The sequence below is a fragment of the Moschus berezovskii genome, chromosome 7 (genome assembly GCF_049115385.1).
Source record: "Moschus berezovskii isolate FMDL1 chromosome 7, NW_MosBer_1.0, whole genome shotgun sequence".
Classification (NCBI taxonomy): domain Eukaryota; kingdom Metazoa; phylum Chordata; class Mammalia; order Artiodactyla; family Moschidae; genus Moschus; species Moschus berezovskii.
The window spans coordinates 52423237-52440072 of record NC_142466.1 but is presented as its reverse complement, the minus strand read 5'-3'; the positions used below and the strand labels follow the sequence as shown (position 1 = coordinate 52440072).

Here is a 16836-nt window from a genome sequence, read left to right as displayed (position 1 = left end):
ACGTTAGGAAAAGGATGAGAAGGCAGGAAGGGATCTTTACATCAACCTTAGTTAGCATCTCCCTCCCAACGTACTGAGGGTACAGAGGTAGTGGTCCCTAGATTGTGCAATTCTGTCAAGTGCTAAAGAGTAAATAGTAATTTTCTTCTGGGCATAAAAACAAAGCGCTACGGAGTCAAGCTGAAAACAAACCCAGGACGTACAATGGCAGCGATCTTCCCACTTTTCCTCAGCTGTTGAACAGCAAATGAATGGAGCACGTCTTCCATGGGGGTGCCATTAACCATGACCACCCTGTCATTCTCTCTGCAAACAAAACAGAAAGATGGGATATGAAAAACTCCCAGCTCGCCCCTCTGAATTGTTTATTTAGGAACAAATAAAAGCAAAAGATTGACCCAAAATTCTTATTAAAGGGCTCAGTGTCTAATGACTCCTGAGGTTTAATCTGTCAACTCAGTCTGAGCTCTTCAGAGGAAGGAAGATGCTCAGAGCACTTTGGACAGTGTCTCCTGGAAACCACCTGCAGAGAAGGACCCAAACCCATGGGGTCCCTCCAGGAGTCACTGGACGGCACTAAGGTCTGAGCACAGAAGGAACTTGTACATCAGGCCCTCCTTACCCATGGTGTATGGTGGAACATGGTTCATGATATGCTCCAGCAAATCTTCAGATGCCCCCAAAGGAGGCTGACAGTCACTTGTGTTTTGGAGGGGACGAAGTCAAGAGGTTGGCTCAGCTTCTTAAAGAAATTTTGAGGTCACAGAACCCTAACTCTTAACTTTATCTCATCCCAAAAATGATGTAAAAATTCTACCATGCTCTCTGTATGAAAGAAAACTAACTTATACATATATATATATATATATTCCTTTCTTTTTTTAATTTTAAAAGTGCACACTACCAAAAGCCCCCTGTCCAGGGCCAACCAGTGGACTGGCAGGGATTGGGAGCAGGAGGAGGGACACTCACTGAAGCAGCCCATCGGCAGGCCCACCCGGGAGCACGTCAGAAATGACGATTGATGTCTCCCCATTTTCAAAGTGGGGGTTGTCTCTGCCTCCGGATACTGCAATTCCAAATCCTCTCTTGGAATCCTGGTCATTGAAGATAAGATAAAAATTAAAATAAAATCCTCTATAAGTAGCTTTCAGGATTTATTACAAGCAGTCCATAAAATAAAGGTCAAACCAATAACCAGAGACAGTTCAGAAACAGAGGGCTTAGAGAAACAAGTGAGAAACAGAACATAGCATCATCATGGTTAGCTGACAGGTTTATAAAGGGAAATACCTTATCTAAAAGAAACAGCCTTGTGAAAGCTGAACAAGATTAATAGCACAGACTGGAGTTACCACTAGAAGCTGGCAGGGGATGGAAATTATATCTTCTGTCCAAATAAGTATGTGCTATTGGAATCACCAGTCACACCTGTTCTCATATCCAGGCCTGAGCTGGAAAGGCTTGTCACAACTGAATCTGTGCAAAAACCGTATTTTTAAAGGATACCTTTAACTGACAAGTTAGAGGAGCTAATGGTCTCATTTTAATATACAGTGAAGAAGTATATGGATTTTAAAGACAAAATCTGAAGATGAACTTATTTTTGATACCTTATGAGAGAGCAAAGTACTAAATTCTTTTCTACATGCATTTAGGATGGAAACAGAGATGAATGAGATTCAAGATTAATCTAGAAATGTGTAAGGGTGAACCCAAATAATACAGAATCCTAATTCATTTCAGTGTTCAAAAAAGCTAAGTTCCTGGATTTCATCCAGGTGACTATATGGACTATATGTGGACTATATTCACATCCAGGGATATATATGGCTATACGGCTAAATAAGGGTTTCATTATATAAAAATCTATTCAGAGAATAAAAGAAACCTTCACCCAAAAAAAGTTCCCATGTGGGGCCCACTATGCCAGTTGACACAAATGAAAACTCAGAACAAGCTGGGCTGTTGTTCGTTAGGCCCATGGCTTTGAATCTGGCAGCACTGTCACCTGAGCCAGTTTTCACACAAAGAAAGCTCTGTCCTCTGTGCCGAAAATGTTTCTCACCTTTGCCAATTCGTGGTTCACGTTCAAACGGTATATGGTGAAAGCGCAGAGAAAACAGTCAGAACGGAAGCCCCAGAAAATGACAAGAGGTGAAAAATAAGACCTAAAGGGGGAACTCAAGAAATCAGGATTACCGCTCCAGAAGTTTCAGCACCTGAGCATCTATCTGTGTTTTTCTATCTGAATTGATTCCATACACATTTACTCAAAAACCAGTTTCCACTGGAGTCAAGGTCTGAAGTTCGTGGTTGTGATGGTCAAAGGGAAACTCTCCCTTTGAGGAACTTAGACTCCATGTACACGGCGAGAGAGACTGGAAGGACTCAGAGTGGGAAAGAGCCGCACAGGGCCCAGGAAAACCATGAGGCTGACCGAGGCAGCCTGACGAACAGGGCTTCGGAACCACGAGTACGTGTTCAGCTCATTTAGCCACACACAAATCACTTACAAGTTCTTAATGGCTGCACTTGTCTTGAGTGGGGCTAACACCTATCATGCCTACCTCGAACTCTGCTGTCAGAATGAAAAGCAATAGAGCTAGCATTTATTAAGCAGAAATTATTAATGTGTATTGGACTCCAAGTTCTAGAAGTTCTTTGTATTACCTAATTTAACCAAGAGGGGTAATACCTGTGACATAACTTTAAAAATTCAGTAAAATACATTTATGTATTTTACGATCTTTATGATCTTACTTCTACTTCCAATCCCACTGTGCGTGGGGGGAGGGTGAGGGGGCATCGTTAAAAATCTGATTAACTTAGCCCCATTAATACAATCAGGAGTAGGACAAGGAATAAAACCCATGTCTCCCGAGTGCTAGACCAATGTTTTAAAATTTGGTTTGGACTTAAAACTCACTGAGGGAATGATGTTATAAATGCTATACTTAAAATTACAGATGTTGTAGAAGCTGCCTTAACATTAAACAGAACAGATTATTTCCATTCCTCCCTTTCTTTCCTCTTTTTCCTGTAAAATATTCTATCTGAAGACATGTGAATACATTAATGAATCTCTGATTCTTCTATATTATACAGATCTTAGCCAAAAAATAGAACATACAAATCCTTGATAATGCAGTAATTGTGTCTGTGTACAAATAAATATGATCCATGATCTGTTATGGTATATATAAATGGAATAATAGTCATTATATGTCCACTTGTATGTGGAATCCAAGAAAAGATATTAATGCAAATGAACCTACAAAACAGAAACAGAGACACAGAAAACAAACTTATGGTTATCAAAGGGGAAAAGGGAATAAATTAGGAATCCGAGATGAACAGATACACACAACTATATATAAAGTAAACAACAGGGTCCTGCTATAAAGCACAGGAAACTATATTCAGTATCTTTTAATAACCTATAATGGAAAAGAATCTGAAAAAGTGTGTATGTGTGTCTGTATACATATACACTTGAATCACTGTGCTGTACACCTGAAACATAGTCAATGAACTATACTTCAATTAAAAAAAGATCCTTGATCTGTAAATACAAGAACAGATTGTAGCAGATATGACATGCATAACACTCACCTTCTGTAGGGTCACCGTGTACTGTTCCCATATTAGTTCTTCCATGCCTGGAGCCTGTTTTAAAAGAATCAAAACCAATTTGATTAAAACCAAAAGCATTTCAATGCTAGAAATAAAACTGTAATTCAAAATGCCTCCATAGAAAGTCCAGCTCACATACTCCACACATCAAAAAGAGTGGGAACATTATACTACTTATTTCCAAACACACTTTCCTTCAATGAAATGGCAGTCTCAACAGTAAAGGAAAATTAGTGAAATACATACTGAGAGATATACCCTAAAAAGGAAGAAATATTAAGTGTTAAGCTTTTTTCTTATCACCACCCCAAAACACAGTCATAATAAAAGCCCTTATCTAGAGTTGGAAACAGATATACTTCAGTTAAAAAAAAAATTCCCCTTTCTCCTGTCAAAAGCAACTTCCTAGGCAAATTTATGCATTTTTAAGTCTAAGGGAATCCTTGGCCTTTATCAAGAGAGTGCCAAACTTGATACTATTTGTATCAAGGTTTGTGGGACCCCTTGGCCTTTTCCCCATCAGTATTATGGGTGTAAAAGATGATAATGCCAGCATAAACAGACCCCTAGGTGTCAGTTTCTGACAATATTCTTAAAATAGATGTCTAGACAAACCTGAAAATAGTGGATATCATTTCATAATTGTAATAATCCATTAAATGCATGCTGGCTTTGAGGGGAAATCCTTAAAGGCAAGAAACGCCAAGAAAGCTCAAAGCCAGAGAGATAAGGCAGCACTGCAGCAGGCATTTCAACAGGAGGCTGGAAAAAGAGAAAACTGTAGATGTAAACGGGGTGGAGATCAGATCAGAGTGGATGTATAAGGGGGAAAAGCATGCGAGGCAGCTGGAGACAGCAGGCACAGCTGCCCATCTCATTCTTGGCTCTGGGCAGAGTGGAAATAACTAAAAATATCTCCCTGGAGAATTCCTGTATTGATAGACCTGTACTCACTCAGGCTTGAGACTGAAATTCATATTATAGATGTGACGACACCCTCCCCTACTAAAACACTCATACGCAAAGTGGTTCTACATTGGCAGCACCACCCAGGTACATGGAGTGAATGAAATACCCAGGAACACACTAAAAAACAGGCTTCAGAGAATCCTGCAGGCAAGTATCTGTGGAACATGAGTTCACAGTTTAAACACAAACACAAAACAGGTCATCATTAGTGACAGTTAAGAGAAATAAACTGCAGAATCAAAGTAGTGGATTTTGTAAAAAATCAATCACAGACCAAAAGAAAAGTATAATATGTTTCATGTGTTTTTCATATGAAATTAAAAAGGGGGAATTCAAAGTGTAATCAAAGAACAGCATCAAAAATGACCAAGCAAATCTAAAATTTTTTTAGAAATTAAAAAAAATATGATAATAAAATTAAGTTTAAAAATGGATTGAACCACATACCACAGATAGTTGAAGAGAATAATGAATTGGAAGAAAGATGTTAATAAATTACCCAGTGCAGCACAAATCATTAAAAAAGTGAAACAGTTGAAAGAAATTAAAAGTGAGATAGTCTTACAATGTGTTTATTTAGATTTCCAGAAGAAGTTAAGAAAGTGAGACAGATGCAATACTCCGAAACAACAAGATCTGATGATTCTTCAGGTTCAAGACTGAAAAATCACAAACAGGGTAAATTAAAAAAACAAAAAAATCACTTTGAAAAACATGGTAATCTTACTACAGAAAAAGACAGAGAGACTTGAGAACAGCTAGAAAGAAAAGAGTACAAAAGAGCAATCAGAATAACACTTGACTTTGAAGCAGCAATAATGAAAGCCTGAACTCAGTAGAACTATATCTTTAAAAGATATCTGTTGATTTGGGGTACAGACATTTTTTAAAAAACAAAATTGAGACAGATTATTACCACAGACAAGCAGTAAAAGAAATTCCAAAGGACAAATTTAAGAAAGGAAAATAATCCCAGAAAGAAGAATAAAACACAAGAAGGGATGTACACCTGGATGTATATTGACTATATGCAACTATAATAAACATGTAATTTTTGAGAGTAACTATGACAGAACTAAAATTCTGTGGGCTTCCCAAGTGGCTCAGTGGTAAAGAATCCACCTGCCAAAGTAGGAGATGCAGGAGATGTGGGTTGATCCATGGGTGAGGAAGATCCCCTGGAGGAGGGCATGGCAACCCACTCCAGTATTCTCACCTAGAAAATACCATGGACAGAGAAGCATGGCTGGCTACAGTCCATGGGGTCGCAAAAGGTCAGAAACAACTGAGTACACGTGCGCGCACACACACACACACACACACACACACACTACTAGGCAACACAGTATGTAAATCTGGAAGACTGTAACATGATTTAATTATTCTAAATATTGCATTCAAGAGTAGAATTAAACCGTTGATTAATTTTGAGTTTCATTGAGTAAAATCCACATGTTAAATTTTCTGGTATAACCACTATAGGAATAATTAGAATATGAATAAAAAGCTTTACTGTACTTATTTACAAATAATTTTTTTAAAACTCTCTAGCTATTTTACATTAAAACATTTTTAAACTCAAGTTTGCCAATTCCCACACTGCTACTAATAAGACAGAGAGAAGAGAATCAAAACATGCCAGATACTGTCCTCCTGTTTTACCAAGTTAAACTCATAGGCTTGGTGGGGGAGAAGATGCCGCTTAGCACAAAAGGCTAACAACTGATATATTAGAGCAGACAATTTCTTTCTTTTGGTAGAATGAGGTTAGAAAAAGGCAATTTGGTTTGTAGAGGAGGTGAGCCAGAATACTCTTGAGTGGCTGTCACTGATTACTCAAATCGAGAGGAGTTTATAATCCTTTAGTTCCCTCCTCCCTCTATGTACTCACTGTGGGGACATTTCCCTGGTTAGTACCATCTGGCTCCAAGAGCTCAGAATTCTCAGAAAGAGATTTAAAAATAGAACTTAGATTGTCTCTAGGGTTAGAAAGAACTCAAAAAATGGTGCCTGGGAAAGGTGAGAATTAGTTTCTGTGCTGTCAGCACACCTGGGACTCGGTGCTTTGGGGCTGGGGGTGCATTAGTGTCCAAAAAGGGGTGATGCTTAGGCTAAACGAAGGCAGGGCAACACAATGAAATGTGTGAGCGTTCAAAAGAGGTAAGCGTCTAAAATATGTAAATCTCTCCCACTGTTTAAATTTCTTCACCATGACCACTGTTCTGCAATTAAAAAAAAAGAAAATGGAGTTTCAAGTGACTTTTTTCTATCTCCCTCACTCACTTCTGTCTCATATCTTCTAGAACAGTGTCTGACACACAGAGCAGGCACTCAAAAACGTTTTCAATAAACTAATGGATATATCATTCATTCATCACCCAATTAATATGATGAAGGCACCGATTTCTATTACATACAAGTTTTCCTTTAAAGTAAATTTCTACTGCATTCAGTGGCTCTCTGCTTTTTCCATATCACGCTTGAGGGGGTTAGCTGGAAACTCAGGTGCCTATGGTCTGATGTTCCAGAGAGAAATAGTTTATGGTCATTTCTCTCTGGATTTTTGTTGTCTATAACAGCATTTTCCAATTTGTGCCAGTATAACACAACTTTTCCAAGATTTTAATAAAGTTTCCTATTATTTTTTTAAAAAAGTGTTTCTTCTTAAAGGGAAATAATAAGCAGAAATCCAGCTGATCAGAACTAATCATCCCTTTCCATTTTCACAGAACACCTCCTAACATCTCACACCTGTTTTCAATGTGGCTTCAATACAACCAATCCACCATCACCCGGAAGTAACCTTGCTAGCATGTATGTTTTCCAAGTTTCTTCTCTGCACTTTACTTTAAAGCGGACAGATTTCAACAGTGAATTACTCTGAAAGTTGTGGTAAAATAAATACAGTTGCCAACTCCTCTTTGAGTATAGCTATACGCTCATGTATTAAGAAAAAACATCATTCAGTACCCTACCCCAAAAATGTGTTCAAAAGTCATCAGGAAAGAAGCAGTACCATGGCAATAACCCCGAGGACTGGGCAATGCTATGGGGTGGACAGCATAATCCCCAAAAGGACAGTGACCTTTAGGTTAAATAAATCAATTCACAATGAAACACACAGGCACTGAAATAATCATTTAACGTCTGTCCATTTCTAAAGTTTTCTTCCCCAGCAGTCCAGTGGTTAAGACTCCCTACTTCCAATATAGGGGGGAGGGGGTTCAATCCCTGGTGGGGGAACAAAGATCCCACATGCTGCATGGCATGCCCAAATAAAAGACATACTGTTGAGTTTCCCTGAGCTAGCCTCATTTCTGTGTCTTTAAAATGTGTTTGTTGCTTAAGTTTCTTGTATTTTGTTAAATACTTGTGTTCTTCCAATAAAATTTATTTGCTTCAGAAGAAAAAAAAAACAAAAAAAAATAAAGTTTTTTTCATCATGATGACCATATTTTCAACTGGAAAGAGAATTAGTTTTATGCTTTTAGGCCAGCCTGTTCTTGGGAAGCAGTGGGAATATAAATTGGCATAAATCTTCCAGAAGGCAAATGCCTAATGTATTTCAAAATGTAAAATCTACATACCACTTGATCAGTCAGTTCCAGTCCTAGTAATTTATTCTACAGAAATACTTGTACAAGTGCACAAAGATATACATATAAATTTATATACATATACAGCTGTTTATAGTTTTTAATAAACAATTAAATGCTCAACAACAGGAGACTGGTTATATATATATATACACTTCAATGTCTATTAAAGGAAAAAGAATCATGGTACGAAACATCATTGTTCCTGTTTCTTATTTCCCCGACTTATTTATTTTTGTAAGCACACAGGGAAAGGACTGGAAGAGTAAATACCAAGAAATGCTAAATTTCTCCAGGAGTTGTGAGGCTTTAGACAATACTTTTATGAGCACATTGCTTTTAGAATATATGTCAAAAATAAAAACAGAAAACTCTCTATTAACCGTTTTAAATTTTCTATCAGTTAGCAAAATAAATACATTACTTCAAAATTTTATTTTCAAAACATTCTCCAAGTATGAACCTGGCTTTTGTAATTCACTATTCTTTTTTAATAAGATTAAACTGCCTTTAAGTATTCCTGTGCGGCCTGCAGGAGTAATTTAAATTCAATTTGTCAGAGAAAGGATTAATCCCTTACCACTACTGTGCCAATCACAGGAATGAATCAAATTTTTAATCAATCAGACCTTGCCAAGTACCAAAGACTTCATCAACTTGTTATGAAACTGCTCAGATTATAAGCAACCTTTTCTTACCTAGAGTTAACGGGCTGTGACACAAACCATTAACTACTTAAATTTTAAGAGAATATACTAAGTGATAACTTTCAAATCTTAATTTTAAAGGTGAAGAAATTGGAGTGAAAATAAATTTTAATAGCTCTCTTGAGCATTAAAAATAAACCATGTTGCACACAACCCACAAAGCTGTGACTCTTTACAAAGGTCTCACCGAAAACCCTTCATTCTTTCATCCATTCACGTATTCGCTCACCAAGAAATATTTACTGAGCGTCCATTATGTGCCAAGCACGTGGGTTTGTGGAGCCCGGACTACAGGTGAATAAAACAGCCAAAGCCCACGTAGAGCTTTACCAGCCATGGATGTGCCCAAAACAGCAAATCACTGAGTGTCTTCTTTGCCTCATCCGTATAACTATCTTTCCAGAAACACACAGCACCCTACATAACCACAGAAAATCAGCTCTGGATACATCCCCAGGAACAGCCTGCAGGCATGCATCAGCTTAGTTGACAGCTGAGACCATGCCTTTCAAACTGGGCCAATGGGCTCGGGCCTCACCCAACCTGTGCTGGGCTGTGCAGAGATCCCAGAATTGCCATCAATATTTAGACACTGCATGAATGCGGGCAGGGAGCTGCTTAGCCTTTGGAGAGCTTCACATGCAAGGCCACAGGAAAAGTACACATATATCAGGCAGGGTAAAGGAACTCATATTCAGGATGTAGTGATTTCTCTCCTGGTCAGAGGCCCAAGAGAAATGTGCCAGTATGCGCGCACAGATCCACAGAGTATTCACAGCAGGAATGTTTCAACAGCCCAAACTGAGACAACCTGAATGATTTATCAAGAGCAGAACAGACAAATAAATCGTGAAATATTATTAAAATGCAATGCTATACTGCAATTAAAACTAGAGCCACACATCCACAACACAGATGCATCTCAAACATAATGCTGAGTGAAAAACATCCTACAAGGATTTATACAGATAGCTATCATTTTTATATAATTCAAAGTGCAAACACTGTTTCAAGGAAATGTGAATATATGGGACACCACTGCACTGTACACTTTTGTTTAGAGGTGTTTGTGTGCGTGTGTGTGTGACCCAGATGAGTAAGAAAGGACCTTGGGTCCACCCTAGTGAGGGTCCACGGGTATCGTGATGGGCTCACAAGCATATTTTATAATTATACTTTACGGTTTAGATACATAATTCTCGTATATACCAAACACTTTGTAAGTTAAAAAACAGGGGGGAAGGAAGGGTGGGCTGATGAGTGAACACCAAAGGGTACCCAGTGATTCTTGGCCCAAGGACTCATACCAATATTTGTTAATGCAGTACAGACAGCAAAGCCAAAGAGCAAAAGTGCGATCATTCAGACTGCCAGAGGGCAAGGAGGGGATGGGAGCAGTAATTTGAGAGGTGCATGAAGGCAGGCAGGCAAGGTACAGAAGCAGGCTGGCTCCAGAGGAGCAGAAGGCTGCAGAAGAAGCCAAGTCTCCTTTTCAACCCAAGAGACAACATTCCAGCAGCAGGAGGCTCTCCAATGCTCTTCCCCACATCACTTTCACTTTTTCTGTATGTAAGGTGAATAACCACCCCCACCAAATTGTAATGACTCATTCCTAGACAACACAGAAAGATAAAAGGGGGCCATTTTTTAAAAACTGTAAATAAAAAGCTTTGTGTTGGCAGTAACTTATTTACATGAAGAATGAGAAAGGGACAAATAGTTATTTGTCTCTTTAAAAATACTCTCAAGTTGTTAAAGTTTCTTTCCTTTGAAACATCTTGGCCAAATAGGTAAGTTCCGTATTTTACATAAAGAATATCGAAATGTGATAGAAACCAACTAGGAGGCAGTCACTAAAAGTCTTCACTGCCTTGACTCTCCCAACAGGAAATTTTTAAGTTTTTTATCTACAAACTGTTGGTTTGCAGTGATGGAAAGTCAGAGTCAGAGATGAGTCAATATCTGCCCATAAGGGACATGTTTGATAAAAATCCCGTCATAGAAGTAAACACTTATACATGTTACAGTGCATTCCATGTTCAATCTATTGGGGGAAAAAGAGAACAAGGGAAAAAACTTTTTTCTATCATTTAGAAACCGAGATAAAAATAATACTAAAAATTAATAATAAGAAGAAAAATATAGATTTCTGCTGGATAAGGAAGCAGAAAGCTTTTTACCCAAAATAAGAAATTACAATTACCCAAATACAAACAAACATCTTTCCCCAGAAAGCAACACGCAGATTCCCAACACAGGGAAAACAGCAGCCTTTGATTCATAAATCCCATTAAGAGGCTATCAGTTTCACATAAGTCTGCCTAATATAAGACAAGTATTTTTTAAACCCACCAATAACTACAATCTGCCTCTCACAACTTGTTCCTGAGGGCTGCCAGAAGCACAAATAAATCAGAGGAAAAAGGAATCACTGTGAGAAGGCTCCCCCTCCCAATTTCCCACAAAGAAAGCTTGGGGAACAAAAGGGGGAGAGGAGAGCTTGCGGAGGGACTCACATGGCCTTTCAGTCTCCCCAACTTTTTAACAGCCTGGACCCACATCCTCTGGAGGAATTGCGCGGTCTTCATGGTCTCTGGAGGGTGACTAGCCAGAGCGCTGCCTACATCCCAGGCTGCTCACCCATTGCCACCACTCCACGTGGTTACGTAAGGCGGATACAATAGTGGCCCACATCCCCAGCAAATCCTGTTGTCATCGCACACAGTGACACATCCATACAGCGGGACACCAAACGCTCTGAAAAGCAGCACTTATGAGGAAAAAGAAAGCATTCTGGATTTGCACCACTCTGCTGGCTTCTTTCCCTCCCTCTCTCCCATGCCAGGGAACTACAGAATTAAGAGTAAATATTCCTTGTAGACATGTAAAATGATTCAGTACCCAAGTAGAAATTTTTAAGTTAAGTAGGACATTCTAGAGCAATATTGTGGAAAGGAACACTTGGAGAAGTATTTATGTACATAGACGCCCCCCTGCCACACACACACACACACACACACACACACACACACACATATACACGAAAAGCATAAGCTGGATGAACAGCAACTGGTAATGTTTCACATGCCTGGGATTGCTGTTATCACTTAGAAAATTAAAAGGCTTGAAGATAAGAAGCTGCTCATCCTTGGAGATAATTAAGTCTATACTCGGGCAGTGGGTACAGTCAGGGCCATAGCGGGGGCAGAGTGCTCACTCAGCAGAGCCGCCTCCTCCTCTCTCTCTCCTTCCTGTAAACTTCAAAGATAAAAGAATAACAAAGAGCCCTGCTCTCCATTTCTTTGTCTTCACCACTTGCAGAAGGTGGGGGTGGAAAAGCACATTTTGGTTTTTGAACATCTAAGAGGGCCTGTATGAGACGCTGGGGGGTTTGGGAGCTGGGCTGGGATTTTGGAAGCATGGCCTTGGGGAGTGGTGGTCCTTGTCACCGCATATTGTATGTAACACCAATGGGCCAGACTGGGCAGGCGGCAAGGGAGGAGCGTGCCCTCTACACTGCTTGAGGTTGTGTGCGCAGCTATGTCTGACACTTTGTGACTCCAAGGACTGTAACCCTAACCCTAACCCTATGTAGCCCACCAGCCTCCTCTGTCCATGGGATTTTCCAGGCAAGAATACTGGAGTGGGTTGCCATTTCCTTCTCCAGAGTTTGAGGTTGAGATGTGAATTAAATGTAGACCACGAGATGCAGACCACAAAAGGAGCAACTTGACGCAGAGGCAAGGACGATCTGGGGGCAATCTCTGTCCTGTCACCGAGCAGTGGGGCCTGGGATAACCTATCTCCTTTACTAAATGAGGAAAACATACCTGCACCTCAGAGGGCCAGTGTCAGCCTGGAATGTGGCAACTCTCCCTACAAAGCCCTAAGCCCTTATGCTGAATGGGCTCTCAAGTGTTCATGGCCTTCCCTTGGACTCCGTAAGAGTAGGTGCTTCAGAAGTGCTGGGCCAGCAAAACAGGATCAGAAATGAATGAAAGTTTGTTTCAAATCTTACACTGAGAGGACACGGAAGACAAAGGAGCCCTACTGAAGCAGGACCTTGGGAGCTGAGCGGATGGATGTCCTGGACTCGACCCTGGGTGTGCAGGCGCCCCACACCAGCCAGGCTCAGCCCAGGGCCCCGGGCACAGAGAAGTATGGATGGAGGGCACAAAGCAGCTTGCTCCTTTCCTGTGACCATCCTCAGGAAAACACTCCTGCTGCCCTGGTGAGGAAATAAATACTTCTTTCCCTTAAACGCATGAATATTACCTAGAGGTCACTGGCATTCTACAAGTTAACAATTTCAGATTTTTCTTCAATGATTTCCAAAACTTACGGTTTCTGCCATCACTCACTCTTTTTTTTAAATTATGTAGGAGACATAAAAGATGTGGGTTCGATCCCTGGGTTGGGAAGATCCCCACTCCAGTATTCTTGCCTGGAGAATCCCATGGACAGAGGAGCCTGGAGGGCTAAAGTCCACAGGGTCACAGAGAGTCAGAGATGACTGCAGCAAAACAACAACAACAAAAACCACGGCATAACATAAGCCATGACATAACATAAACACTTAACATAACATAAACACTTAATGGTTAAGTGTTCGATTCAGTAGTGTTAGTTCTGCTGACATTCTTATGCAGCCAGTCTCCAGTATTGTCTCATCTAGCAAAACTGAAACTCTAGACCCTTTCAACAACTCCTCATTCCTCCTCCTCTCAGCCCCTCTGTTCTTCCTGTTTCCATGAACATAACTATTTTGAATATCTCATGCAAGTAGAAACATATAGTATTTGGCTTTTTTGGTTCTGGGTTATTTCATTTAGCATAATGGCCTTAAGGTTAATCCTTGTTACATGTGCCAGATTTTCCTTCCTTTTTAAGGCTAATATTCCATTGTATGTGGTATGCCATATTTTATTTGTTCATCCATCAATGGACACTTGGGTTACTATTACCTCTTGAATTGTGAATACTGCTGCTATGAACATGGGTATGTAAATATGCTAATTCTTTTTTTAAATCTATTTTTACTTGAAGGATAATTGCTTTACGATATTGTGTTGGTTTCTGCCATACCTCAGCATGAATCAGCCATAGGCATACATATGTCCCCTCCCTCTTGAACCTCCCTCCCACCTCCCACCCCATTCTACCCCTCTAGGTTGTCACAGAGCACCAGTTTGAACTCCCTGAGTATTACAGCAACTTTCCACTTTATCTATTTTACATAAAGTAGTGTATATAATTCCATATTAATTCTTTACTCACTCGTTCAACAAACATTTGCCAAACGCAACGTGCCAGACCCTGATGTTCAAATGAGGATCAAACCATGTATAGCACTGTCTTCAGGGAGTTTGACAGGAGCTAGCCTCTGATCTCACTGGATGTTTGGGGAATAGAGGCTATTTCCCACAAACAAGGCCACTGAGATGAGGTCTGAAGAATGAATACAATTGGGGGTGGGGGGTCAGTTGTGCAGGGTTTACAAAGTGGTTCAGTGGTAAAGAATCTGCCTGCCAATGCAGGAGCTGCGTGTTGGATTCATGGATCGAGAAGATTCCCTCTAGAGAAGGAAATAGCAACCCACTCTGGTATTCTTGCCTGGGAAATCCCAGGGACAGAGGAGCCTGGTGGGCTACAGTCCACGAGGGTCGCAAAGACTTGGACATGGCTGAACACATGTGCACTGGATTGTGCAGGACCCAAAGAACAGCAGAGGGCAAAGACCCTGAAAAAGAAAGGTAGAGGACCACTAATGAAAAGGCCATCAGAACCGCTGCAGCCTGTTCTGATGAGCAGTTGTTCCATCACTGGCATCAAAAAGGACATTTTGAGGTGGACAGCTGCCTCCACGAGAAGATCAACAGTTTAGGGATTTACCTTTCCCAAGATCCCTAACTTCCATAGTCACATATTTAAGAAACATCTACTGAGCAATTAGCACCCATCCTGTGGATAAAAGAAAAATTATCCTACATCATTACCCTCAGGCAGTGACAGTCCAGGGGGGAACCAGGACACGTAAACAGCCATCACAGTGCAGTCCAACTACAACAATAGATGGACAGACAAGGCTCATAAACTCAACAAATATTCCTCAGGAACCTAGGACATGTCAGACACTGCTGGGGGTACACGAATCAGTTCTCCCCACACAGGGAGGATTTTAACAGAGAAAACAGACAATAGACAAGTAAACATATAATCTCCAGTAGCAGTAACTGCCATGGGATGTGACACTGGAAAGAAGGAATCATAAGAAAACCTGGACCCCTCTCCAAGTAGAGGGAACAGTAGATGTAAAGGCCATGAGGTGAAAAACAAGCTTATAATCAAGAAAAGAAAGGCCACATGGGGCTGGAGCAGGGTGATCGCTAAGGAAATGGCGGGATACAATGTGGAACAACTGATGGCGTGGGTTCATGTTATGAAACGGGGATGAGTGGTCCAGGGTGGACGGCTGTGTACCCCAGAGCTGAAAGATGACTAACTTGTGGGTGGGTGGATATCCTGGGGAGGGGACCACAGGCAGAGCAGGAGGGATAACCCCTAAGGTGTGTCCAAGACAATGCAGACAGGTACCCAGTGTGGCTGGGAAGTAAGCAAAGGATGCTACCCTCTCAGCATGGAACAGAGGTGTTAAATAACTTAATCTACAGCTTGGGAGTCTTAAAACACACACGCACCCCAGAAATAGGAGACAAGATGAGTGTGAGAACTGAAACAGAAGGAAGCTATTAACACCCAGCAGGCACCTTGCCCACAGCGCTCGAACAGTTTTACACAGATGCCCACAACCTATAGAAACTCCTTTATCCCAGAAAAGTTTGAAAATGAGCTTCACTCTTGCTCTTCCTAAAATGAGTAGTTTCTAAAATTATAAACCAAGATTTTGGCTTCCAGGCACCTGCCTCTGTCTCTTCAAAGCTAAACCCTTCCAGTAGCAATAACCAAGTCAGCAGTGAGTTAAACAAACCCTTATGTAATTCTTGTTTTTTTTTTTAGTCTCTCGTAGTTGATTCCGTAAGTATTTCACGTTCTTGATGATAACAAGATCATCACCAGCCCTTTACCCTCCCTTCACAGCTCACGAAGGTGAACGCTGACAGGGAACAGTGACAACTAGGGTACACAGTGTGCTCACAGCACACAGCTTACAATGGACACATGAGTGTGACCAGGGGGAGAGGAAAAACTTACACACAGAAGTTTACAGAGGGATTCTTGATAGCTCAACAATTCACAGGATTAGGTTCCAGACCTACTGCTGATGGGCACCAGAGTTATGAGGGTTTTATTGTTGTTGCTGTTTTAAACCCATCACCTTTTATTTACCTAAGGTAAAGTTTCAGTGCATATTTAAGTAAATAATAGAGAACAGAGAGAGGACAACAGTTTGCCTAGAGGGGCAATTTCAAAAACAGTTGTGCTGAAATGCAGAAAGCAATGAACCCAGGCTCCAAGAAGACACTTCCAGCCAAGACTCTGCCCCTCCCAACTGACCCAGGACCTTGGGCACCCACTCAATTCCACTGCCAGTTGCTAAAAACAAGGATATCCTCATCTGTTTGACAGGGCGAATTGAGGCAAACTCCCACAAAACCACAGTAAATAGCAGGCCAGTAAACTTTCAAGGAGGAGGTGGGATGGTCATGAATGCCTCTGACAACCACAGCCACATAACATGGTGGGAATAGCCCTCTAGGGCACTGCATATGCCAGCGTCCAAGCTCAGCTCCCACACACGTGACAAGCTCCATGAGCTGGAGCATTCCCTTGTTGAGGCTCAGTTGCTTCATCTACAAAATGGGCTCAAAATCCCTACCCTTCATAATTGTTGTGAGGACTGAATGGAGAAATGCTTATAAAGAGCCTCACCCAGTGCTCATCACACAATTAACACTCTCCATAAAGGT

General features: G+C 40.8%; 1 protein-coding gene across 6 annotated transcripts in view; it reads right to left on the bottom strand.

Annotated features, from left to right (window-relative positions):
• The window catches only part of TJP2 (tight junction protein 2), a 130772-nt gene that overhangs the window by 34559 nt on the left and 79377 nt on the right, over positions 1–16836 (bottom strand). For 5 of the 6 annotated variants that reach the window (XM_055428356.2, XM_088837921.1, XM_055428355.2 and 2 more), the window contains 3 exons: positions 3616–3669; positions 973–1097; positions 204–306 (listed from right to left, as the gene is read on the bottom strand). In XM_055428356.2, the coding sequence (XP_055284331.2) occupies positions 204–306; positions 973–1097; positions 3616–3660 (273 nt within the window). In that variant the 5' untranslated portion in view covers positions 3661–3669. Of the gene's footprint in view, positions 1–203; positions 307–972; positions 1098–3615; positions 3670–4251; positions 4365–16836 lie in introns of those variants that run through there. The other variant, XM_055428353.2, reaches the window with a different exon arrangement.